General features: G+C 36.4%; 3 protein-coding genes and 1 pseudogene across 3 annotated transcripts; 3 read left to right on the top strand and 1 right to left on the bottom strand.

Annotated features, from left to right (window-relative positions):
* The first annotated feature begins 258 nt into the window (after positions 1-258).
* LOC113057526 (protein atonal homolog 7-like) lies at positions 259-1,423 on the top strand. Its single transcript, XM_026224950.1, has one exon. It carries the CDS (start codon positions 649-651, stop codon positions 1,057-1,059), a length of 411 nt encoding a protein of 136 aa, XP_026080735.1. The 5' UTR covers positions 259-648; the 3' UTR covers positions 1,060-1,423.
* A 2,727-nt stretch (positions 1,424-4,150) lies between these two features.
* On the top strand, positions 4,151-10,603 carry LOC113056964 (polycystic kidney disease 2-like 1 protein). The gene is given in 16 exon segments (XM_026223930.1): positions 4,151-4,499; positions 4,682-4,795; positions 5,385-5,512; positions 6,398-6,651; positions 6,744-6,968; positions 7,294-7,522; positions 7,612-7,764; positions 7,766-7,783; positions 7,873-8,054; positions 8,216-8,336; positions 8,420-8,518; positions 8,652-8,773; positions 8,868-8,985; positions 9,096-9,190; positions 9,381-9,507; positions 9,663-10,603. Coding segments are annotated over 16 exon segments (2,448 nt in total). The 5' UTR covers positions 4,151-4,207; the 3' UTR covers positions 9,834-10,603.
* Positions 10,604-10,664: 61 nt separating this feature from the next.
* Positions 10,665-19,420, bottom strand: LOC113056965 (nucleolysin TIAR-like; annotated as a pseudogene).
* A 1,736-nt stretch (positions 19,421-21,156) lies between these two features.
* On the top strand, positions 21,157-27,398 carry LOC113056963 (BAG family molecular chaperone regulator 3-like). Its single transcript, XM_026223929.1, has 4 exons — positions 21,157-21,460; positions 23,752-24,060; positions 25,135-25,428; positions 25,529-27,398. The coding sequence occupies exons 1-4, from the start codon at positions 21,269-21,271 to the stop codon at positions 26,213-26,215; spliced, it is 1,482 nt and encodes a 493-aa protein (XP_026079714.1). The 5' UTR covers positions 21,157-21,268; the 3' UTR covers positions 26,216-27,398.
* The last annotated feature ends 440 nt before the right edge of the window (positions 27,399-27,838 follow it).

Below are 27,838 nucleotides of genomic sequence, written 5' to 3'. Positions count from 1 at the left end.
ACTTATTCATATATTCATATAAACATTACATTATTATATTAAAATACTTATTATCATAACCCTTCATAAGACATGAAAATAAACACACATTTTTGAGAGCTCAAATCTAATGGCAAAATCAAATTGATTCCATACAGGCAATTACTTGCAAACAATGCTCTAGTCTAAGAGATGCAAAGACAACATGTTAGCTTAAAGATGCATGCACTTTTAATTAGGTAATGTTCTTGTCATCCACCCCTGGTTGATGCAGTGGCCCTGGACAGATGGTAAGTTATCTATGTTTGTAACGCATGGTTTCAGTGATAGACCAGCCAAAGTTAATTGGAATGTCATTAAAGTTTGAGTTAATGGGGGTTGGGCTGGGGAGCTAGTTTGAGTGCTCTAGTCCTGCTGTTGGATTTGTGTGTTCAATTAATAATAATGGATGTTTGGATGAAGCAATAAGGGTGGGGCTCCACCTGCTGCCACCTGTTAATACTCTATATAAGCATCAGTCATCCTTATGGCAAAGCAGAAGCACTACTATCTGGATCTACTTCACTAAACGGACAACAAGAGGAACACTGCGTCTGAGGAAATTATCCACCTCAGAGGCTCCGTTTACAAGACCACCGCTGGCCTTTCAGGACCTTTGGCCCAGGAGTCATGAAGCCCCGCAGCCCGAGCTGTGCAGATTCAGAGTCGGAGTCAGACTCCAGAGACCCAGAGAAGTTTGAGAGTGCCATGCGGCGGAGGATGGCAGCCAACGCTCGAGAGAGGAAGAGGATGCAGGGCCTGAACACCGCATTCGACCGCCTCCGCAAAGTGGTTCCTCAGTGGGGTCAGGACAAGAAACTCTCCAAATATGAGACGCTGCAGATGGCCCTGAGCTACATTATGGCCCTCAACCGAATCCTGACTGATGCCAGCAGACAGGCAGCTCCTCAGAAAGACTGGCTGAATCTACAGTTTGACGACCTACAGCCAGAGACCTATTCTTGCTTTATGTGCTATAACTCCCCTGTGGAAAATGACTGTATGCACTCCTCCTTCTCCTATCACTACGAAAGCCTCTAAGCTCTCACTGACTGATAAGCAATGGTGCGTTCACTTGTATCTTTCTTAACATAGATACAGCAGTCAGTAAATGTGTTTGTATTACTGTGTAATATTTGATGTTTTTGGTTGTGGAAATCAAATGATTAGCTTTATTAGAGTCCGACTCGTTCTAGGAGTAGCGTTGCTTTAATTATTGCAAAAAATGACATGTTTTCTGTGCAATTGTAGAAAATATTTCACCAGACGTTTCATCACATTTGTAAATTCAGCTTTAAGTCACATGTTTGAATTTTGTTATTGCTTTGTATCAAATCTGTGTGTATAGTGTGTTCAATCAAAGCTGCAAAAGCATTCAAAAAATACACTGATCTTATTTTGACAAAATGGCATCCTAAAATTGTTGTTCCTTTTTTTTATTTTATTTTATTTTTTTTTATTTGGTACTTAAAAAAAGGGAAAGTATATAGCAGGATAACGACAATAATAATAACTACAATGTTTTGTACAATAGGTGAAGTGTTTTGAGCTGTATTTAATTCTGTGATTAAACATGCATTTGTTTATAATGCAATTAATCAGTACAAAAATAATTTAAGTTATTATTTTAAATAATTGTATAAAAAACAATCTGACTGTAAAATATACAAATTAAACGCCTTAGAGTAAATATAGGAAGAAAAGTCTTACTTTAACTTTACTGTACTTTTACTCTTCTAGTTTTAGAGTAACATTGTTTTTACAAATAGAGAGAGATAATCTTTAAGTAACACTTTAATTTATATCCTACACTGTAATCTACAATAGGAAAGAAAAACATCTGTAATCATATGCACACATTTCCCTAAATTTTGCAGCAGATTTGCTATAAAATCACAATTTATAAAAAAGCCCAAATCTCTCTGGTGTGCACATTAGACAGATAAACACATTTCTGATAAACAGAAGTGAAGGCCTCTGTGTCCCAAGATAAGGCAGCACCAAACAAATGACAGTGAAGGAAGCCTATAAATAATGTTTAATGGACTGAATGACGTCACGGTTGAATTGCTCTGTTTACAAGTCCATTTATAAGAGGAAATAAAATAAGGTTAAATTCATATTTAAATAATCAAATAATTTTATTTTGGTTTGCCTCATATCTTAAGTCAACAAAAAGTCCAGCATTCAGAGTTCAAGATCACCAGGGGAAAGAAGACAACGTAGGCTATATGTTCAGACAGATTGGTTCTTGACTAGGCAGTCCTCATTTGCGATCCAGTGACTGTGTATAACGTGTCTTTTCAGTGCTAATGAGGCGTGAACGGCTAGTGCTCGACCGAAAGCGTAGGCTATAGGCTACATGAAGCTAGAAACACCCATCTTAATCCGTTTAGCCTCAGCTGTCATTATGAGCGATCATCCTGTCATGATCACTATCAACTAATCTCAAAGAAACTTCCTTGCATTTTGTTACTAATATAGGCCGCTTAAGTTCAAGACACCGTTTATATTATTTTGAACCAAAATCCTTCATCGTGCAACCAAAATTAATCTAAAAAATATTAACATTTGAATGAGAATGGTGCTGAACAGTCTACAGGTCTGATGTCTCATGTTTCCTTGCGATTTATAAACTCCCACAGGGGGGTGCTAGGGGATCTTGGAAAATCTTAAAGTCTCAAAAATATACAAATAAACACTGCTGCAATTTTTATATCTCCCCTACTTACGTTTTTAAATAACAGTTTTTTGCCTTTATATGCAGATACTTTAAATTAATATTTTTAGTGATTCACAAATAAATGATAGGCTATTTTAATTCAAAATGAAACATTGATCTTAATCTATATAGGCCTATATATTTCTTATATTCCAATGCTGAGTAAACTATTTGTAGGCTACACATACAGAAATAACGGACACTGTTATATTGTTGTCATTGTCAACTCTCTCGCATGTGGCGCGAGACGCACGCTTCTAGGCTCTGTCTCGCGCTCTCACGCTGTCATGTACATCTCACGCCAAATTGATAACCCTGTTAACTTGCGATATGAAACAGTCTCACCTTTCAAATTTTGTATGTTTTAATACGAAATGTAAACAATAAATACAGTTTTGGCGCACTCAGTGTGGCGCAAATCGTAAAATGTAGTGTTTCAGTTAAGGCCAGAGCCATTGAAACAGTTGTTAAAACATTGAAACATTGAACAGAGTTGAGACAAACTTTGATATTCGCGGTCAAGTGGTTCATGGAGGTCTACAAACAAACCAGCAGTGACAATAGTTTTGAATGGATTTAAGTAGAATAGACTACAGCTTAATTATACAGGTATTTGCAGTATTTTTTGGTAAACATTACAGCATGCGTTGATTATGTCAGTGACATTTACGGTATCATTTTATACTGGAGAGTGACGAGCAACATTTATATGGTATGTATGTATTTAACGCTCAGGTATTGCTTACTTATAATGTGACCATACAGCTTAAGTCTGTCAGTTAAATAAATGTTCTGTATTTTAGTTCAATAATATTTATTTAATATATTAGGAGATATATTAAGGAGATTTTTAGGTATTAAATATAATTTGTGCAATATTTATGGTCCAATTAATGACTAAAAATAAACAATTAGTTTAGAAAGGGTTTTAAATTCCAATAGAAAGAGGCAAATTTGAGTCATTTTGTGGTCAGAAAAAAAAAAAAATCATTTGTAATGTCATGGTTAACCCATAGGTACCTGTATGGCTCTCTACTAAAGTATATCTAGAATATTCCTGGTCATACCCACATCCTAATTAATACAGTTTTTCATTCAAAGAAATATCTAGTCATGATTAGACACTAGACTTTTAAACGTGAAATAATTTAATTACCATTTCTGTGGATCTTTATTATGAAGGAATTGATCTCTGTTTTCAGCACATCTATAACAATGTGACGCAAATTCACATTATGTCTGTATTGTCAATAATGCTGTTCTAGAATCTCTAGCTTGTGTCTCAGTTTCCTAAATGGCAGGATTGTGTTTTTTAATGGATCCGTGAACAAAAGACGAGCCCCTCCTTTCGCTTTGCTCTGTTTTAGAAGATTCAACAGGAAAGGTATAAATACAGGCGGAGACTCTCCTCAGCCAAAAGCTGCACTTGAGCAATTCCTGTTGAAACCCACCTCTCCATTTACCACAATGCAACACCTCAATAACCGCGCAGAGAATCAGCAAGGCAGCCCAGTGGCGTGTGAGATGGAAAACTTTGGGAAAGGAGGCTGGGTGAATCAGGCTTACAGTGGCTCTCCTGCACCCATCAGATGCCCCATCAACACTGTCTACAACCCTCAGCCCATGTTCCACAGCTCTTTGGAGAACATGAACCAGCTGAATCTGCCTAACCCCTATCTGGCTGGGGATAAAGTGCGAACAAACCCCTCAAACGAGAAGAAGTCTGGATGCTGCTCTTTTCTCTTGAGAGCCGTCAAAGGTGAGGGAAGAAGAAGCATGCCTTTTCATATTTCCATTATATGTTTTACTTCAGCTTTAAACATTTATTTTTTATGATTTATTTTATTATAGTACATAATACTTAATCTATATTATTTTTTAAGTTAATAACAAATAAATAAATATAAATATATTTTAAAAAGTGTTTGTTTGGTTTGGTAGGACTGTGGGGAACAGCTCTAAGAAAGGACACAAAGGCGAATCCTGAGCTCAATGTCAAAGCAAATCTCAAAGAACTGCTCATCTACATTGTTTTCCTAGTGGATTTGTGCCTGTGTAAGTATCATGTCGATTGTTTGATATATTTATAGACATGTGTTCCCTGTTGCACAAACACTTTATGGATTATTGATAATGGATGAATATAGAACTGTTAATATTAAGATCAAATATAAAACATGTATAAATGTAAAATTGTTATAGTGTTATTAGCTTGCTCTTTTGTCTTTTTGATTGCAATGTATGTGATCCCATTTCTTTCCATTATATTGCGCTCCATTATGATCCAGAGATGTGTATCAGCCTAAGTGCTTGTTATAAAATGTCCCCTGCTCTCCTGTGTTAAAACACTGCATTGTTCAATGGAAAATTGGGCCTGAAAGGAACACAAGCGGGACCCTGCTGATAAGAGCTCAGGTCAGGCAATTGTGGCTTTGTCTGTGCTGGAGTCACATTGTTGAAGAGGCTTGTTTGTGTACTCAAACAAACAACCCTCTGCAGCTTTCATGACGCGAGCACCGCTAATGGATCAGACTTGAATGAATTGATGTCCTTTATCTGTGCGATGGTGAATGGTGTAGCACGTCTGTGCAAAGATCAATAAGTGATGTGATTGTTGACTGACTGTAATCCTGTTCTCATGCAGTGACCTATGGTATGACCAGCAGCGCCACCTACTATTACACGAAAGCTATGACTGATCTCTTTGTAAACTTACCGGGTGACAGTGGACTCAGCTTTGCCTCCATCAGCTCCATGAATGATGTCTGGACAGTGAGTTTTAACAGCTTGTCCTATTCAGATGTGAAAAAAATCAGGATTTTAAAGTATATTTATCTATATAAGTATTGAATCATTTGAATAATAAATTTTTCCAGTTTTTATTTATTTTTTTTATTTTTTTTATCTGGTCATATTTAAAGTGCAATTTATTCCAACACAAATTCCAAATTTTAGATTTTGCTAATGTTGTTAATGATATTATTATGTAATTAATAAATATTTATGTAATTCACTAATAATTCATATTTAATGTTTTAAATATACTTGTTTTAAGTAACAAATACATTTAATAATATATATATATATATATATATATTGTCTTTGCTGGACATATTGGATAATTTTTATGATTATTACCAAAAAAAGGTTTACTAAAAGGTTAACTTAAAAAAAAAAAAAACTTTTATTTCAGCTAGTTGCATTTCTGATTTTAATTTAGTTTGATTATGTACATATAAACTCCAAAAACTACTAAAGCTGGTTTCCAAAAATTACTACAAATGGTTTCAAAATATTGATTAAAAAACTATTATCATATTTTTGTATCAATATTTTGTAACCATTTTTATTTTGTTGTGCGTTTTTGCCATTTTTATTAGTAGCTTAAAAAATATGGCAAAATAACTTATGTTTTGGGTGTTGCTAATATACTTTATATAGGCTAATAATATATTATATAAAAATATATTTACTATTTTATGTAAATCATGTATAATTTATGTGAGTATTTGAATGTTTTGTTATTTCTTTTGTTATTTGTATAATATTTGTGTAGTTTTAATCATGTTTATTTAGTACTAATGCTTTTCTATTCATGGGACAGATCCAGTGCAGCATCACAGTCCTTCTGACTATCATTTTTAATCATCTTTTCAGTACATGGACAGCCCGTTACTTGACAGCCTGTACTGGACAAAGTGGTACAACGACGAGCCTCTTCCAAATGAAAATCAATCCTTCATTTACTACGAGAACCTGTTGTTAGGAGTCCCTCGCATTCGACAGATCAAAGTCAAAAACAACTCCTGCACCGTGCATCCAGACTTCAAGCGGGAGATTTCAGACTGTTTTGATGTGTACAGCGAAAAGAAAGAAGATGACAGCAGGTTTGGACTGATCAACGGAACAGCGTGAGTGGCATTTATGATTAGCAACAGTCATATTTCTCTCTTCAGGGGTTAAAATGTGTTTATTTATTAAATGTAATCTAATTATTCTTCAGCTGGCAGTACCATACAGAAAAGGAGCTCAAAGGGTCAAGTCACTGGGGTTTACTGACCACATACACTGGAGCAGGATATTATCAAGACCTGGCGAAGACCAAAGAAGAGAGCGCCGCTATCCTGATGGACCTCAGAAACAACCTGTGGCTCAGCCGTGGAACTCGGGTTCTTTTCATTGACTTCACTACGTACAATGCCAACATCAATCTCTTCTGCGTTTTAAGGTACTTATCCTCAATCAACATGTTTTGCTCTTGTTCTACATGTCCAAATTTATATATATTCTCTGGTTCACAAGGTTGGTCAGTAATTATATTTCTACATCTGTTATTTAACGTAAACTGTCCCTTCCAATGTACAATGCAGACCAAAAATACTTTATTCCTGATTACCTATTAAATTTAATTAGTTATTACATTTATTATAACTGAAACAAACCAATATTTATTAAAATAACATAAAATAGTAATCTGATGTAATGCATTATTTTATTGCCTTACATTTGTTTAAATTAAAAACAGATTAACGATTGTTTTCTTCTTCGTTCAGATTAGTGGTTGAATTTCCAGCTACCGGTGGAGTGATTCCATCCTACCAGATCCGTACGGTAAAGCTGATTCGTTACGTCACCACGTGGGACTTCTTCATCATCGGCTGCGAGATCTTTTTCTGCGTCTTCATACTCTATTACATTGTGGAGGAGATTCTGGAATTCCGAATCAATAGACTGTCCCATTTCAAGAACATCTGGAACATACTAGATCTAGTGGTCATACTGGTAAGAGGAGATCAGATCATATCAGTATCAAATATTCGGGCCATAATAATCAACAAATCATCATATGTATACGTGTGTTTTTTTAACAGCTTGCTGTGGTAGCAATAATCTTCAGTGTGTTTCGGACCATCAAAGTGGATGAGTTACTTGGAGACCTTCTAGAACACCCGGACATCTACGCTGATTTCGAGTTTCTGGCATTCTGGCAAACTCAATACAATAACATGAATGCAGTCAATTTGTTTTTTTGCTTGGATTAAGGTACTTATACATACAGTATGTAAGGTGAAGTTTCAAATATAGAATGAAAGCGACCCATTTTGATATGTTGATGGCTTCAATATTCACAGATCTTCAAGTACATAAGTTTCAATAAGACGATGACCCAGCTTACATCCACTCTGGCTCGCTGTGCATTAGACATCTTCGGATTCGCCATTATGTTCTTCATTGTGTTCTTTGCATATGCTCAGCTGGGTTACCTGCTCTTTGGAATGGAAGTTCCAACATTCAGCACATTTAACAAGTGCATGTAAGCATGAAACATATATATATATATATATATATATATATATATATATATATATATATATATATATATATATATATATATATATATATATATATATATATATATATATAATGATTTGTTTTATTGGGACATTCAGAATCTTTTATTTCTCCTCTCTGCAGTTTCACACAATTTCGAATCATCCTTGGAGATTTCGATTATAATGCCATTGACCAGGCAAACAGAGTTCTTGGACCAATATACTTTTTCTCCTATGTGTTCTTTGTCTTCTTTGTGTTACTGGTAAGTTCTTTATGCGCATGTGATGAAGTAATTGTTTGTGTCTGTTTATCAATTAACCTGATAAGTTGAATTGAATTGAACAGAACATGTTTCTGGCCATCATCAATGACACATACTCTGAGGTGAAGTCAGAACTCGCTTCTCAGAAAGATGAGTTCCAGATTACAGATCTCATCAAACAGGTGAGTCATCCCAGTGCATGCATCCACAAACCTGCTGAACTTGTGTTTGGAAAGCTGTGTAACAGCTGCAAAAACCAACACTGTTGTGATCTGGCTGTTTAAATGCATGTGGAAAATGATGCTTTAATTTCAGAGTTACGAGAAAACCATCATGAAACTGAATCTTAAAAAGGAAAAGATCGCCGATGTTCAGAAAGCCCTGGATTCAGGTTCAAGTGAGCTGCAGTTTAAAGATTTCAGGGATGCTTTGAAAGAGTAAGTCCCAGGTGAAACACTAACACATTCACTTATGGTAGCAACAAAGGTGCGGAAGAGCTCATGTATTCTGGTTGTTTGTCCCACATTTCAGAATGGGTCATGCTGACCATGAGATCTCAGCCGCTTTCTCCAGATTTGACCAAGATGGGAACCAGACTTTGGACAAGCAGGAGCAGGAGAGAATGAAACAAGATCTGGAGGAAAAAAGGGTGTGTTTGGTTTTTATTTCACTTGGGCTGATTTGGCAAGTTCATGTTCCTTCAATGTGATATTAATCTAATATGGAGTCATTATTTATGATAATAATTTTTTTTATTAGGATGCACTCAGTGAAGAGCTTCGTAATCTTGAAAACAGTGTTGAATCAGCGGAGGACCACAGTGAGAAGACAGTTCCTCCGGTCGTCTTTCAGAGGTTTGTGTTCAGAATCATTGGGTTTCTCAGCGATTTCTTTTTATATAACATTTTTTTTTAATGAATGTGTATTTTATCTCAGTTTTTAGTTTCAGTTTTCAGTAAAAAAACTCTGTTCATGTTTATTTTGCACGACTTTAGATGTACAAACATTACAGGCTATAAGTGCATTTTTGCCTTTTCATTCTAGGCTGGTTCACAAAGTTGATCAGCTTGAAAATGCCGTGATCACTATATTGTCCAAACTGGATGTTATCATGGAGAAAGTGAGACTTCAAACATTCAACACAGACATGGATAGGCAGACTACTAGAGATGTGAGTTTTTAGATCTATAGAAGTTATGACATCATACTTTAAAGGATTCAAGATATAGAAAATTTTAACTGACAAATAACTAAATGTTTTAGGGTATACATGAATCATGCTTATATTGTAGAAAATATTTAAAGTCATGTGCTGTATTGTGACAGGAATCAAGACCGGCTTCAGGAGGGAATATTCAGGTAAACCTGGATAGAGCCGTGGCTCAGGGACCAGCATCCTGGTCATTAGCTGGTCCGATGGGAAATATGAGGAATCGTTTGTACCCAGATGTCGGGTGGCCAGTCGTCACTGAGAACAGTAGTTCTGCACGTCACTGATTCATCAAAACCTGAGTTTCAAACCGACTAATAATTGGCTTCATTTAAGCCTGGTCTGTGGATAAACAGACTCAGAATGTGACCGTAGAATGGAAGGTATTACTGTGTAGAATAGATGTAGTACTCTATGTTACCAGCGGCACAGAAATGTATCTGTTCTCCATACTGACTTGTTTAATGTGCAGTTACTGTGGCATTTATATGAGTTAAATAAGAGGTACTATGATTGACATTAGGACTATCTTCCACTTTAAAGCTTGATTAATGTTAAGCACAGTGTAATTGTGTTGTGGTTAGTAAAATACATTCCCTCGAGTTGCTGGAAGTTTCAACTATATCAGGCTAATGATAACTTTTTCGGATCTTCTTCCTATTGAAGAATTAATTTTCATGACTATTACTTCTTATGAAACAAATTCTCCTGTAATCTCATGGCTAACAGATTATTTTCAATCATATAGTATGGAATCTTCGCTGAGTGCTAAATTTAGTGAGAATGGAGTCACTGTGTTACATTTGCCATGTTATGAAAAGTAATCAGTGCAATGTGTATTAGTCTTTAGAAAATTAATATAAACTTTTAAAGATGATTTCCTTAATCTCTTATATAAACCACACTATTTTATAGTGTGAAGCATATCAGTGTATACACAGACTAGTATAGTTTATACATTAATCTTGGAACAATATTGCTTGTATATTTTAAAATATATTTATATTTACCTTTCTTCTTTCCTAACTGACATTTATTATATATTATCAATAAATAATTGAAATGGCAAAACAAATGGTTTAATTCAGTTTAGAAAAAATAAAAAGAAGAAAACAGTGTTTCTTGTCCAATGGTTCATTTATTGAGACTCATTTAGACTAAAAAGAAAACTCAAAACGCTAAATTGTATTCAAACTTCTCTGCCTTTTACATTCAATGCTTTGAGCAACCTCAATATTATGGTTTGAAACATGCAATTCCTTAACATCCCCAGAAAGAAAAGAAATCCAAACCTTTTTTCTGGCTACTCAAAAATGGCACGCATATTTGTTGAAACAGCAAAGGGACAAATTTACAGTAGGCTCTAAGATAAATCATACAGCTCTCAACAAGGGTCTCAAAGTGTTCAACTGAAAAATGTGACTGAGCAAAAATTAAGGCTTGCTTGTAAATGTCAGTCACACATGTAATGTTTGTCTTACATACGCTGCGTTAGCTTTCCGTCAGGTAGAGTGCATGCTTTGAAACCTCATTCCAGGCCAAGATATCAAAAGATATTTACAGGTATGGCCATTACGACTCTTTCTCCATATTGAATGGGAGAGAATTTGCTGTTTGTAAAGTGGAGTAAAAAGATACATTATACACACAGTATCAAAGAGCTCTAGAATTGGAGGAGAACGGGGAGCTAATGTGGATTAAATATACACCACTGCACATAGAAATTCATTTACACTTCAACATTTACAAGACACAGGTCCAATGAACCCCCAAAAAGTGCCTTTACTTACATTTGTTTGCCAAGTCAGAATGCAGAATGAGAGGTTTTTGTACAAATTTAAAGTCCATACTGTAATGAACAAGCAAATGCATGATCAGCTATTTAGGAAGAAAAACAAACAAAAAGGAAATACTTAGTTCAAAAAAACATTTACACCATGGACTTTCTGCAATGTACCTGTGAAGTTCCTGAAGCTGGGATTTAAGGGAAAATCAGCAGTTTTCCTCAAGATATGCAGTAAAAAAGGGTGGGGACAAGAGATACAATACATCTTCTGCAATTCCACTAAAACAGGAACAAATCTTGTGAAATAATTCAGATTTCCATTGAAGGCGCTCATCTCAATTGCCTCTTTAATCTAAATTTGAATCTTTACAATAAAGCAATTCCTGCTTCAGATCCAAAGCTTGTAGGGAAACAGATGATGTGCACCTATTAGTCTTTAGCAACCCTCCCTATGAGAGCAGGATCTAAAGAAGTGAGAACCGTGTGTTATGAAGAACCAAGGTCAGATCACTGTGTCTGGTATCCAGCCATGCCAAGTTAGCCTGGTTCATCACTGGGCCAGGCTGAGCCTGAGAGGGTTGCGTCCCAAAACCTCCCACCCAGGCCGGGGACTGTGATTGTCTGGAACAACAAAAAGTGGGTGTAAACATACCCATAAGTTCTGCATAGGTACAACATGATACATTACACACAAAGAAATACATGAAAACTCACTCTACACCAAATCCTTGCTGATTCCATGTTTGCCCGTACATTCCATAGGACGGCACTTGCCAGCCGTTTGTCATATACTGACCGTAATTGTTGAGGATTACCGTACATTTGATTCCATTGACCCCACTGACCGTACTCCACCTGTGAACGCAGCACCAAGAACTTGAGCTTAACTTGTGTCTATGTGAAAAAAACACACACTGGCCTGATTTAAACAATGTCTGCATGGAAAGGATTTAATAACACATAAAAATTTGATTATGGTAATTATAAAGCAAATTCACAAGAATTACCGGCTGGACATTTTGGCCATGTCAGGTGACTCTTTGCCCCAGTAGCACTTCACAACATGACCTTCGATGGTGGTACCATTCACTGAGACGATGGCATGAGCAGCACTTTCATGAGAGGAGAACCTGAGAGAAAATGATGCTGGTGTATGAAGAAATGTGAAGAACACAGCAATCCTATTGTTTACAAAAAAATCAGAAGGACTGTCTTTGTCACTATGTGGCTAATTAAATCTTGATGCTCCTTTAAAAAAGAACAAATAAAATTTTATACAATCTATGATTGTACAGAAACAATGACGTGACACGAACAAATAGCAAACCAGCGCAGAGTGAAAGGCGCACACTCTATATAATGCAACAAACATGTAAACACAGCAGTGTGGAAACATGTAAAACGGTCAGAGAAAGACGCAAAAATCATTACAAGCACCGACAGTGAGGGACTATTTAGAAGGATACTGCAGCACATCTTTGACGAAAAGAGGAAGGGGTGATTGTTGTTACTGGTTACTGTATGATGATTGAAATTATGAAATGGCCTTAAACAATTAGTAAATAAACTGCAGAACGTTATGTTTTCATGCTTGAATTGCATGTATTCTGACAACGCTGCACAAACTCGTGGAGGATCTGTTTGTTAATCAGTTTTCAAATTCCAAAGCACCAGGAGATCTGCGCTGAACCAGTGTTACTCATCAGTTGCTCAGTCACATTTTTAGGATTTTTTATAAGGCATGTGACAATGCAATATGTACAACAAATTCATAATGAGACTTAATCTATATTAATAACTATAAAGACTATAGTTTAGCTGTTGTCAACAAAAAAAGCTTCCTGAGTTGAGAAAAAGCAAGAACTCCATGAACATTCAAAAACGTTAGTATTGTAATTTTACTGTTGTTCTGTAAAATAAATAAAAATTCCAATAATAATGATAATAAAAATTACAACGGCTCTATATATTATTATTAACATTTATGCATTTGGCAGACGCTTTTATCCAAAGTGACTTACAGTGCATTCAGGCTATACATTTGTATTTGATCAGTATGTGTGTTCCCTTGGAATTGAACCTAGAACCTTTTGCGCTGCTGACGCAATGCTCTACCACTGAGCCACATTATATAATTGTATTATTATTATGTATAAATGGTATAATAAGTCATCAGCCACTCTGCTCTCAAGATCTCAGTCTTTACTAGAAACCATTAATATCTTCCACAATATTTTACATGACACACAGACTGTGGACAGACTGTCTACATATAAGAAAACTAAAAACAGGAATAGCTGAATGATACCTGATAAAAGAATAACCCTTCTCTGGAAAAACTCTGATCTCCATGATCTGCCCAAAAGGAGAAAACGTCTGTCGCATGTGTTCTGTTTGAAGAGAACAGTATGAGTCACATGACAAGTCACTAAGAGTGAGCATGCACACTCATACTAAGAATGGGAAAGTAAAAGGGCAAGTGCAGATGTACCTGTGAGACCTGACCGTACTCCACCTGTGAACGCAGCACCAAGAACTTGAGCTTAACTTGTGTCTATGTGAAAAAAACACACACTGGCCTGATTTAAACAATGTCTGCATGGAAAGGATTTAATAACACATAAAAATTTGATTATGGTAATTATAAAGCAAATTCACAAGAATTACCGGCTGGACATTTTTGGCCATGTCAGGTGACTCTTTGCCCCAGTAGCACTTCACAACATGACCTTCGATGGTGGTACCATTCACTGAGACGATGGCATGAGCAGCACTTTCATGAGAGGAGAACCTGAGAGAAAATGATGCTGGTGTATGAAGAAATGTGAAAACACAGCAATCCTATTGTTTACAAAAAAATCAGAAGGACTGTCTTTGTCACTATGTGGCTAATTAAATCTTGATGCTCCCTTTAAAAAGAACAAATAAAATTTTATACAATCTATGATTGTACAGAACAATGACGTGACACGAACAAATAGCAACCAGCGCAGAGTGAAAGGCGCACACTCTATATAATGCAACAAACATGTAAACACAGCAGTGTGGAAACATGTAAAACGGTCAGAGAAAGACGCAAAAATCATTACAAGCACCGACAGTGAGGGACTATTTAGAAGGATACTGCAGCACATCTTTGACGAAAAGAGGAAGGGGTGATTGTTGTTACTGGTTACTGTATGATGATTGAAATTATGAAATGGCCTTAAACAATTAGTAAATAAACTGCAGAACGTTATGTTTTCATGCTTGAATTGCATGTATTCTGACAACGCTGCACAAACTCGTGGAGGATCTGTTTGTTAATCAGTTTTCAAATTCCAAAGCACCAGGAGATCTGCGCTGAACCAGTGTTACTCATCAGTTGCTCAGTCACATTTTTAGGATTTTTATAAGGCATGTGACAATGCAATATGTACAACAAATTCATAATGAGACTTAATCTATATTAATAACTATAAAGACTATAGTTTAGCTGTTGTCAACAAAAAAAGCTTCCTGAGTTGAGAAAAAGCAAGAACTCCATGAACATTCAAAAACGTTAGTATTGTAATTTTACTGTTGTTCTGTAAAATAAATAAAAATCCCATAATAATGATAATAAAAATTACAACGGCTCTATATATTATTATTAACATTTATGCATTTGGCAGACGCTTTTATCCAAAGTGACTTACAGTGCATTCAGGCTATACATTTGTATTTGATCAGTATGTGTGTTCCCTTGGAATTGAACCTACAACCTTTTGCGCTGCTGACGCAATGCTCTACCACTGAGCCACATTATATAATTGTATTATTATTATGTATAAATGGTATAATAAGTCATCAGCCACTCTGCTCTCAAGATCTCAGTCTTTACTAGAAACCATTAATATCTTCCACAATATTTTACATGACACACAGACTGTGGACAGACTGTCTACATATAAGAAAACTAAAAACAGGAATAGCTGAATGATACCTGATAAAAGAATAACCCTTCTCTGGAAAAACTCTGATCTCCATGATCTGCCCAAAAGGAGAAAACGTCTGTCGCATAAGGTGTTCTGTTTGAAGAGAACAGTATGAGTCACATGACAAGTCACTAAGAGTGAGCATGCACACTCATACTAAGAATGGGAAAGTAAAAGGGAAAGTGCAGATGTACCTGTGAGACCTGACTGAATGCCACCGCAGTACACGGTGCAGTTCTGAGGACTCGACTGGTTCACCACCTCATCAAATCTCAGCTGCTTGGCGCTGTCTGAAATTTTTCCCAATTCAGTCATGTTCATTCAGCTCAACTCTAAAGGGTGGTAAACAAATAAAATAAAATCTGGCTTACTGTCTTGCACACTCTTGGGGCAGGAGGTTTCCGAGTCGCCCAGTTAGTCCGGATTTGCCGTCCACCAAGCCACTGACCCCCCATGTGTACTATGGCATTCTCAGCATCCTAGAAAAGAGAAAAAGAAAGATTTAACAAACAAACAAATGTAAACAAAGCAAAACAAAAATATAATCTTTCTGCGACACTTCTAGTCTTTCATTAGTTCCTATGTATAATTAGGAATTAACATGACATAATGACATTAACATAAATGTCCTAGTTTGCTTTTAATTACTAATACTAAACTGAGTAAAATCTTACACAGAAAACAACTCTAACAGTCTGACTCAGTAGGCTGACTATCTGTAAAACTACAGCTATAATATGAAATGTAGTAAACAGAAATAGAATAACCTTCACTCTGTGTTCCTGTACTGGAGCCTTACCAGTTTGTTATAGAAGGACACAAATCCATACCCCTTTGATTTCCCTGTTGTCATATCCTTCACCCTCGTGCATCCCTGCAAGAAAAACGTAACGACAGGAAAGTCAGTCCGCTGACGGCTTGCTAGAGGATCTCAAAAAAGAAAGGAACCACACACACTGTATTGTACTGAGAGACACTGTTATAATATCCTAAGTTACTCTAAAAAAATCTTTACACTGACAACTTCTGCATAATATTCTCTTGATTACTGGTACTTAAAAAATTAAATTAAAATAAAAACAAAGACAAAGTCATGCAACCTACACTACTGCATGTATATTTAAAAGCTCCTGCAAAGATTTCAACTTTTCATGTGACACAACATAATGATCCAATCTTCATCTTTATCACTAGTTCTTAATCTTTCACATCATCAATGTCATTACCATGCATTCCTGACTTCAACAGCTGTTTCTAATTCAATTCTACTCAAGAGTACATAGAAATATCAAAAGAGAAAAAGGAATTAAACGGCATACATGGCCTGTTAACAGATTTCTTTATTTTTCCTGGTCAATCTTTACCACCAATATGGAGTTTGGAAGCTGCAAATTTCGAGAAATTCACATTTTCAGAATTTTAGGAGAATCAAACTATCAACACAACTAGGTAAACCATCATAAAACAAAATGTAAAAGCAAATATTCTTGAATTATCTGAGGTTTGTTAAAAGTCTACACTACGTCAGCGTTAATAGGAAAATACTGCAGTATAAAAATATGAAAAGCAAAGAGTAAATAGAAAAAAAAACTACATCTGAGTTCCCAGAGTGCACAGTTCCTTGCTGTTAGCCTTCAAGCTCCTGTCCAATCCTATGAGCATTTCTGTAAAATAACCAGAGCTCTATTAACTGACACTCAGAGCTAAAGGAGACTGAAAATGTTGCAGAGTAGCAGTGTATCATGTCTTTTGTGTTGAGAACTAAAAATTTTACTTTTTAGGTAAATCAAAACTACTTACCAATTTCGGAAAAGCAGTGACGAATAGTGATGAATTTTTTTTTAAAGAGCGATCCAGAGACACAATATTGACTATACTGCCTTGTGCTTGCTGATAATACCCATTATGGGACTATTAAATTCATCAATGCAATTAAATTTAAAACAAAATTATGGTCTCTTAAACACTGGCATCCTATTCTCAAATGCACTGACAAACCTGTAGACATCTAAGAGTTTTATATGAAGGTATCATTAATGACAGAAATGTGACAAAATGAGCTAATCCCAGCACTAATATGGCAAATGTAAAGTAAATGTGTATCTTTGAATCAATTTCTTAGCAAAATGTGTAAATGTGTGTTAAGAACTACCAACAAAAAACATATTTTTAAATAAATCAAAACCTTTGAAACCAATTTTTAAATGGTTTTAGGAAAACAGAGGTTAAAAAATTATATATCGAGATCATCTGGCTCAAAGTAACCACATGCCACCCCTTGACATTATTCCAACAAAATACATCCCACTAAAGGGTGTGACTTCAGGGAACTTACGAGATTTTCCCAAGGGTGCAAATGCAGCTCTGATGTCATCGGTTGTGATCTCAGGGCTCAAATCTCCCACAAAAACATGAAAGTGATCTAAGAAGAACGACATTTAACAAGTTACTACATTTAAGAAAATCTAACCTGAAAAAACAACCACTATATAAATAATACAGAAGAACTTACTGGTTGTGTCTTTCTTCTGACTGCTAGGAGTGGTCGCCCAATTTACCTTGACTTCCTGTTAATAAAATACACTACTTGAAGGCATTATCTTTGGAAATATGATATTCTGGGTGCAGTAGTGATTCACAATAAACATCAAACCACATCCATCTTGTTATACTTGTCTGATGAAACAACTCCACAAGATATACCTTTCCCAAAATCTTCCTTCCGTTCATGGCGGCCAAAGCAGCTGCTGCGTCTCGGTGTTCAAAGAACTCCACAAAGCAATACGGATCATTGCTAGTATGCTGCAAAACAGAAAATCCAATAGAGTTCACCTTCCTGCTGCTATCGGATTGCTGAGAAGAAAAGCCAGGAAAATATATTATTGCAAAGTCATGGGTATTGTGTGGAAGACTTAAATATTTTCTAGCGTCATTTGGTGTGATTTTAAGAAAATGTGATTCATCTGTTCTAGGATCATTTTAAAAACAAATGTATTCCAAATATAAATGGTCATGTAGAGTTTGACAGGCATTTCCACACAAACCCATTTACACTGAACAACTAACGAACATTTCAGGTAATATTTGAAAATGAGTAATTTGTGATGGATCTTTACCTCTGTTATCATTTTACAACTTTTACATGGCCCAATCTGAGTAAACAACTGAAGGATCAAGTTCTCTGTTACATCTCTTGAAAGATTGCCCACATAGCTGAAAACACAGATACAACATATTAAAAGAGATATAAACAGTAATTACAGTTTGCCCACATGATTCAAGAACATAATATCACATATGATTGTTTTGAATTTTAATCAGATCATCTACTTTTCAAAAAAAAAAAAATAATAATAATTATACATGAGCCAGGCATTGATTAGACAGACCCTTTTTGCCCAAATGACCTCAGGTCAGGAACACATAGCAACAATACCACAGTAAACTACTGAAACTATGTTAAACAAAAAGTTATTTTCACGAGATATAATTATACTACATTGTAGTATCAAACACAAAAATTCATACTTCTAGAAAAGACAGCAGGCCTGAGATTAGATAACAGGCCTTTACTAAAACAGCAGACAATGACATACTCGTTCAAACACATTTACACTGAATATGATGGTTATTTGTGTACATATTAAACCCATATAACTTACCACAACCTATGATATACAATTCAAATGTAGCTACGCTCATATATTTGCATTGCTTCAGTTGTTTTGTTGAATAGCCGGTTTGACTAATTAGCCTCTAGCTTAGCTTAAGCATGCTAACGTTTGGCTACAAATGTTTTCCACAATCGCTGGGAAAATATGAAAGCTTTTCGATGTTTCTGCTGTAAATAAGGTGAAATAATGACTGGCCGAGAATTTAGCTATTATAAGCAATGATTACTAACAACATACGATGTCAAAAACAGTGGTAGGACGTCGTTTTGGAGCTAAGTTAGCTGTTAGAAGTGTGTCAGTAGTGCTGTGGATTGAGCGGTTATTCACTGAGCACTTGACAGGGTTTGTGTTTTCAGCTACTTACAGGGTTTTGGGTGGCTCTCGTCTTCCATTCTTGAATGCCGGAAGGAGTACTAACAAAACTTGTTTGCAGTATCTCAGATTGGGTTTATTTTCAGGAAGACAAACTGTACTGGTGTTATACTTTCGATCTTGAGTAGAAAATGGCGGAACCCGGCTAGTCAGGAAGACAGTCAATGCGCATGCGCAGAAGAACTTGGGATTTGGAGGGCTATGGATCTGACGGGGAAGGGGAGTTTAACAAAATCACCATGTTTGTGTAAATGTAGGTGTGAATATACAGTGTTATCACAGGTATCTTACTTGATTATATGACCTTGCAAATTATGTATTGGTATGCTTCTATTCTGCCTATTTTATTTGTTTTCAGTGAACACTTAGAGATCCAATTAATGTCTGTCTTTGGCAAAAAGTAACTATTTTGGCAGGAACCAAGCACTGAACCAATGTAATATTTTTGTAATTATTAGTGTACTTATTACACTGTAGAAAAAATATTCAGAAATGAACATGTATCTTTCTCCGTGTGTATTGTGATAGAAAATTAAAATTGTTGTAAACTTTAAAGGATATGTGTGTGTGTGTGTGTGCGCGCTAAATTGTTTTATTTTTACAAAATGTTAAATATCATATATAGAATTATCCAGGAATTTGACTTCCCACGATTAGCATTGTCTTTCAGTCCAAAATTGATTGTATTAAGAGGGCCAGATGATGCCAACCCTGAAACAACATTCAGAACTACCAAATTTTGCTACAAGTTTGATTGCATCATATAATAATTGCTGTTAATAGTTGTAATCATCATAATTTGGATACGCCTTTAAGTGATTTTTCCGTACATTTCTTCTGAAGCTATTTATGGCTACATTAACTGACAGTCATCACTGAAGCTACTACTAAATATTGTAGAAGCATAATTTTCTGTAAAGTTGCTTTAATTAAAACGATTTGTACGATGCCTGGAGGCTGAACCCCCACTGAGCCCCACTGGCCCTCACATCTGACTGACAGGATTCGGACTGAGCTGGTTCAAAGAGGACCAAGTAAAGTGCCACCTGGCTTGTTTTCCGTAGGAATGAGAGTAATGGGAGAAGTTGCCACCACTAATATTTTAAGAAGAAGTAAGTGGTGAAAAGATGGCAAGAAGTTGGCTGATTTATTCAATTAAGAACAACAGCCTCTTTTGCTTCTGCTGCAAATTGTTTTCCAAGAGGAACATCAATTTAACAAGTGCAGGAATGGCAAATTGGAAACATGCATGCAATTATCTCACATCATATGAAAACAGTTGTTATAATAAAATATTGCTGTTTGCGCAGAACTTTGTTTGCTATTTTTTGTGTGTGTGTGGGGGCGGGGGGGGGGGGGTCTCGGAAGGGGTCTCGCCCAGGGTGTATTTCAATGTAGAACCGCCACTGGCTACATTAACTGACAGTCATCACTGAAGCTACTACTAAATATTGTAGAAGCATAATTTTCTGTAAAGTTGCTTTAATTAAAACGATTTGTATCATGAAATGCGCAGATAAACTTTAAATTAATTAAAATGACACATTACTTTATTTAATATAGCCTAACCCAAGGATTATGCTGTCTCCTCAAATAAACTTGGATTGTAGGCACAAAATGGAAATAAGATTATAGAATGAAAGAGATCAGACAGGTTTTCCTTGAAATGTAGGCTGTCAATACCGTCAGTCTTTACGTTAAAAGTGCAACAAGTGTGCTCGGTCTATTGAACCGGAGGGGGAGGCGAACTGTCAGAGAGGGTCTGGACAGTCAGGGGTAATAAATAATTTTTGGTCACACACGTGGGCGTCACAGTGAACCCTGAGCTAGAAGTTTCTCGGTAGTCTTCAGAGGGACCTTGCGGCTTCGAGAAACCCGTCCCCGTTTACAGTACGTCATCAAACGGACCCTTTAAAGCGTCTGTAGCGGCTATAATGGCACAATACTCGGGACCGAAGCAATATCAGAGTATGAAAACACTGTCTCCAGTCGAAACGATGGCAACTAACGACCCTCTACCACCTGGGTGGGAGATCAAAATAGACCCGCAGACAGGTTGGCCGTTTTTTGTGGATCACAACAATCGCACAACGACGTGGAATGATCCGAGGCACGACACGAAAAAGGTAAGATAGATACTGACTGTGCTTTTGGAAGTTGCGCTGTCAAACACGAGCGTTTTTCAAGCGATCTTACAACTGCAGATCAACATATGACGTGTGTTTTATAGACTAGTTTGGTATTATGGCATTTTTTAGAGTGTTTCATCGAAAAATACAGTTTTGTTGAGTGCGTAGGCTACGTTCCCACTCAATACATCCACACCGTAGGCTACTTGATCAGACACTGGCTGTACAGGAGCCACGCACTTGATATTCGCCGAAGCTCGCGGCTCGCGCGTGAATCGCAGTCACCTCTGTGGAAATAGCGCTTCGCGTGCATTTGAACGGCCTGACGGCATATACACGGGCGAAATATATTAGTGTGATGATCTCAGCTGAAGTGATTAGTGTGTGACGCACTGCAGTCATATTTGAGAGTGTTATAACGACTCCACAATGTTTATTTAAAGCCTCGAGAACAACGCGCACTGCGCTTGTTCTCCACATACCTGGAACCGCTTCCCTCAAAGTTTTCCTTACATGGGATTTCAGAAAGATCCACCCACTCAGCGATTCAGTCATTCCCAGTGAATGGGCTTGAAAGTTACAAACTGGAAGTGTCAAGGTCCTGGGAGTCAAAAATGTGGGGGGAACACGAGGGCTTGCCAGTTGGCAGCTTTCAGTAGATAGATCAACACTTGTCCGAAGTTAGTGTCACCAAGAATCTGCTGGGAAAGACAGCTGCCAGGAGATAAACTGAGCAATACTCCTGGCGTCTGTGGCAGAAAAAAAAAGGCAGAGGGCATGGGGTCAAATTGGCTAAACAGTCACTATTCTCTCTGTTTGGCATCTTGGTTTTTAATAAGTTTAGTAAAATACATTGTAAACAAATCATCCATCTTCTATGTGTTGCATTTTAAGCTTGTCCTATAATAACAAGCATATAATTTCCATACAATGTGCTTGTATATTTAGACCTGTATAAGAGATTTATATTTTAATTTGGGAAGGACAATGAAACAAGTAGCTGAACTTCAGCTTCTTAACTTTAGCATTTAGTATAAGTTTAGTTTGTAACTTATTGACATTTCAGTGTAATTTCGTGAGCAAAACATTCCATTGTCATCTTTCAGTAGTTTATGAGTGAACCTGTTGCTTTTAAACCAGTCTTTCTGTTGGTCAACACAATAAATCATGTGACAAAACTGATAATGAGCGAATTTTGCAAAGGGAACTTTTTCGCAATTCCAATTGAAATGACTGGATTTCGCGTGCAAAGTTTTCATTGAGCCAACATTAGATGTGACGATCTCTACATTCAAGAAAGATTGCCTCCCTGTCTTAAATGATGTAGCTGCTTTGCTGTTTCAACATCAGAAAAGGTTTTTCTTGATGATTTGTTAGGGATTTCATCTCTTCTGATGTTTGTTGTGTCTGTGTATCTCTGATTTACATAGATGAATAAGGAAGGCCCTCCTCCTCACAAAAAGTATTTTAAGACACAGTGTCAACAGCACAGCAACCCATTGAAAAATGCTACATAGAATGAGTCATGGCATTAGAATCGACAGCACACAGGGTATATCCTGTAAGCCAATGCCATCGCTTAACAGTTGCTGTGCACAGTGAGTTTTTACCCACTCATGTTTCATGTTTGTTCCTGGACTGCCTCGTCATTGAGAGAGGGCGGACTGACCTTTGCGTGTCAAACAGATGAGGAGAGAAGACGTGAGACAAGTGTTATTGAATATGTATTGAACTGAAGCAGTGACTGAATCCCCTAAGATGTTGGTTGGTTGACTGTAATAACGCATAATATAATTTTACATTAGGCAGATTTACAACGGGTGGAACTCGCATATAACTGAGTGTGACTAGTTGTAAAAGCCTACAACTTGACAATGATTGTGACGCTAATAGGAAAAATGTAACAGGTGTACAATACTGTTAATTATCACATAAGGTGTCAAATAGAGTATGTCTAAAGAAGAGTGAGTTTTAGTAAAAAAAAAAAAAAAAGTCATTGGTGCAAGTAAAAATATTTTGTTTATGCTGTTTGTAATGCCATTGTTGATGATTAGAGCTTTTTTAATAACCCAGCCAACCACATGCCTTAGTTATTTGCCTTCTTCTGCAAAACAATTTAGCATATAGCTACTACTTACTTCAGCAAAAGCCGGACTGAAGAGCATCATCAGAAGTGATGTTGTTGATCAGACGAATGATGCAGAATATTTTGTCTCATCATTTGTCTCAGCAAATGATATCATTTTGAATAGATCTTTCAAACATACTTTTATCTTCTTTTTTTCTAGATTTTTTCAAATGGCCCCTCTATGTCCCCTGAGTCTCCTCAGGACATGCACAAATCTTTTATTCAAGAGATGAGGCAACCAATGCTACGCCAGGGCTACATCCCCATCACAGTCTCCCATGAAAACACTGAACCCAGGCTGCAGCAGTATCCAAGTTTCTCCTACATCCACCCAGCAGTGCAGCAAAGCTTGAGAGCAGATGGACGTACACCTTCTCCAACCCCAGCATCCCACTGTCGGCCTAGATCTCCAGTGCAGTCCCCATCGGAAGCATGTTTGTCTTGTTCACCTGTTTTACACGGGCCTGAGGTAAGACCATTAGGAATTTGATTTCTCTATTGGACATGGCAGTCTCTGTCGGGCTATGGATTCATTATGAATTCATTATGAGTTTTGGTGAATATCCTAGTAAACACAGTTGGCTAGGCATGTCTTAACGTAAACAGTTCAGAAAGAAAAGGCATGTGTATCAGTATATTAAATACGTGCTTCGTTCTTAAAGTGAAAGCAAACTAATAATAAATTAGGTCAAAGAAAAATACAAGTGCTCACTGCTCCTGACTAAATAACCTTTGTAACATAAAAAAAAAAAATCAATTTATATTTAATTCATACAGTGAAGACTGTGCAGTTATTTTACATGTATTACATTTCTGTAGCGTACCTTAAAATTTATTTTAGGCTGAGCTGAAAAACCTGAAAAGCACTGTTTATTGAACCTGTTTCTTTGTTGTATTGTGTTTATTTTCTGCTATTGCTTGTAATTTGGTTATCTGTAAAAAAAAAAAAAGAAAAAAAAAAGTGACATTTCTCATAAATGTTTGTTATATATTTTGGTTGCATTTGCGAGTTAATAAAAATGTAGATGGTTGTTTAATATAGATATATAATATAAAAATATTGATATATCGATTGATATACTTCTGTATCAAATTGTAATCGTATCATATAATTTTTTGAGGTATTGGCAAATATCGTATCGCTGGTAATGAGAACCGATGTTGTATCGTATTGTGACGAACCATCTGATTTACACCCCTAGTGTGTAAATATGTACATTTTATTTTATTTTATTATGTTTATTCTTATTTTTTTCTTATCTTTTTTTATTTGATCAAAAATGCAGTAAAAGTTAAAAATGTAGCAATTTTTGTTGTTGTCTAAAGTGACTTACAAAAATGGCGCAAAATAACTCCTCAAAGAGCCAACAATATTATTAATACTTGAAATTGATTTTTTTTTTAATATCTTTACTGTCATTACATCAATTTATTGCAAGCTTGCTGATTATTATTTTTAAATGTTATTTATACAAACCTTTGAATATTAGTATTTACATTTCTGGCTATTTCCAAAATCAAACTGTATTTTTATGTGCATCAGGTTCATCAACCACAGGGCACACACCAACAAATGAGTGGCCTTCATCAACAGCCCCGACCCGGCAATACAGGTCTCCGATCGGGCTACATCCCCATTCCGGTGATCCACGAGGGTGTAGGGGGCGCCTCACAATCCCAGCCTAGCCAAAGTTCTCATCCCACGCGAGAAAAAATGCCAATCTACCGTGAACAAGTGCCCATTCAGATTCAACAGAATCGAGCTGCCAGTCCCATCTCAGTCCCCTTACTGGCCCAGTCACCAGTCATGTCTCAGATCATGGGAGAGAGACCACAGGTACGTGTGTTATTTAGTAGTATTTATGAATAGGTACTGATTTACTTATGCTCAAACCATTAATGTTCATCAGCTAAAGAGATTATGTTCCCATTGCCAGGTCCGGCAACACATTGGACCCACAGCAATTTCACCTAAAGCTGAACAACCAGTTGAAGAAATTGTCAGACCACCTGCATTTGAGATTCCCATTCAAAGAGTTAGTGATATTCCTCAGCAAATACATCATCAGCCAGTACAACCACAACAGCAACAACCTACACAAGCACCTCAACCAAAAGCACAACAATCCATATCGCAGTCACCACAGGTATCAGAGACATCCAATATTACCATACAGTTTCCTCCAGCACCAGAACCACAAGAAACCGCTGCCCCTCAAACACCTCAAGAGGTTCTACCCCCACAAGTCCAGCCTGAGGAGACTCCAGAACAAGATCTGAGCCACCCAGGACAGATCAAAGTGCAGCAGATATTGGAACGTGTGGAGAAACTGGCACAAGATGTGAAAAGTTTCGATGGGAAGAAGAATGATAAAAGATACATGATGCTGGAAGAGATGTTGACCAAAGAACTTCTGGCTCTAGATTCGGTAGACCCTGAAGGTCGCCCAGATGTGCGTCAGGCTCGGAGGTATGGCGTCCGCAGAGTTCAAACCATTTTAGATGAACTGGAGATGTTTGGAGAGCTGACAGAAGGGCTGGCTGGTGATACGTACCCCGAGGCTAAAGGAGAGCGGAGTATGATTGACCAGGCGAACACAGCGAAGGTTAAGGAGATTTCATAATTGCACAAAGGTGGCTCAACTTTGAGAAGAACACTAATCAAATCCCCATTCTTGTTTTTACTTGCGCAATTATTATTAGTTGCATGCATGAATAATTGAAGTTTTCTGTTGGAAATGATCTAACGTGATTTGTTTACGGAGTGCAATCATGTGTGCTGTTATGTGTTGCTGCTGTTGTCGAATTTCACCATGCCAGTGTCTTTGTAGCAAAAGACATATTGGTGACAAGTTATATTCAAAAACTCATTAATCGAGGCCTTGAACCAGAAGAAGGTATTTTAAGTCTTTTGTACCATGTTGAATGAATGATTGCTAAAATGTTTTTGAATATTCCTTAAGAAGTTGTTAATGAAGTAGTGGGATATCATTGTGAAACACTTATTAGATTTTTTAAAAGTTTCATGTGTGGGCTACAAAAGACATTTATTTTAATTTTGGCATATGGGAAGGTATATATATATATATATATATTTATATATATTCATGGCTTTAAAAATATAACATCTGAACATCATGCAGGAGAATAATTCAGTGTTGAACGTGAGCTTTGCTGACAGAATTCCCTATGATGGTTTGAATTCTTGTTAGTATTATTATTTGTTGAATGACATTGATACAAATGATGATATGTTTGTATTCTATTTTTCTGTGCCAAAATGGAGATTTCCAGTATTAAGAATGTTCATATAAGAATGTTCAAATGTTGAATCTAAAAAAAAAACTCACTGAATATATGATCGCCTTATGATTAAGGTGCTGGTTTGATAAAGCAGCCAGGGTCAGTCCAAAGGTACGGTGATCTATAGACTCGAAAGGTACCAAAATCATCCCATTTTTAAAATAAAATTGTGCTCTTGAGCAAGGCAACTTAATCACTTGTTCTAAGGGACTAGAAATGAGTGTACCAAAAATGACTTTGTATAATGTGTCAGCTCAACTCAGTTTAAAATAAAGTGCTATGTCTCACATGACTGTTGTGAGACTTTTTTTTATCTTAATGACCTGTTACTGACTCTGACTCTGATATCGTACTAATACTGCGAACAAAACATGTTTTGTGAAATAGTATGCAATGTTTAGTGTTCACAGCTTGGTTATTTGCAGTTGGTTAAAATGTCGACATGATATGATGACATAAGCATGACTGCAAATACAATATAATAAAGCATTTTGCTTACATGAAGTTTCGTACTTTTTTTTTTTTTTTTTTTAAATGTACAAACTTTATGAAGAAACAAACAGGATAACTACTGCTTGGACCATCCAATGCCTCATAAGATATTATTCTACAGTGTTTACAATATTAAGACTTTGTCAGCATAAAAAAAAAACAAGGATAATGTTTTATCATCTGTTTCCAAGAATTATAATAAACAACATTGTTTACAAACAAATGACAAATTCCCAGTTATAAGAAAGAGATATAGCTTTACATGTAGGTCAGCCTGACTCACAGTGATTAAAAAGGTGAACTATTCTTCTTAAAAAACTGAGTCCTAGGCATATTTGTAGAATAGAAGTTTCTTGAAAACTAAAATGAGGCCACGGCATTATGTAATCAATTGGGGATAATATTACATCTAGATAGCATTTAATTCCTTTTAGGATAGGCTTCAAAGGCTG

The sequence above is a fragment of the Carassius auratus genome, chromosome 38 (assembly GCF_003368295.1).
Source record: "Carassius auratus strain Wakin chromosome 38, ASM336829v1, whole genome shotgun sequence".
NCBI classification, from domain to species: Eukaryota; Metazoa; Chordata; class Actinopteri; order Cypriniformes; family Cyprinidae; genus Carassius; species Carassius auratus.
This window is presented reverse-complemented; position numbering and strand designations above follow the sequence as displayed.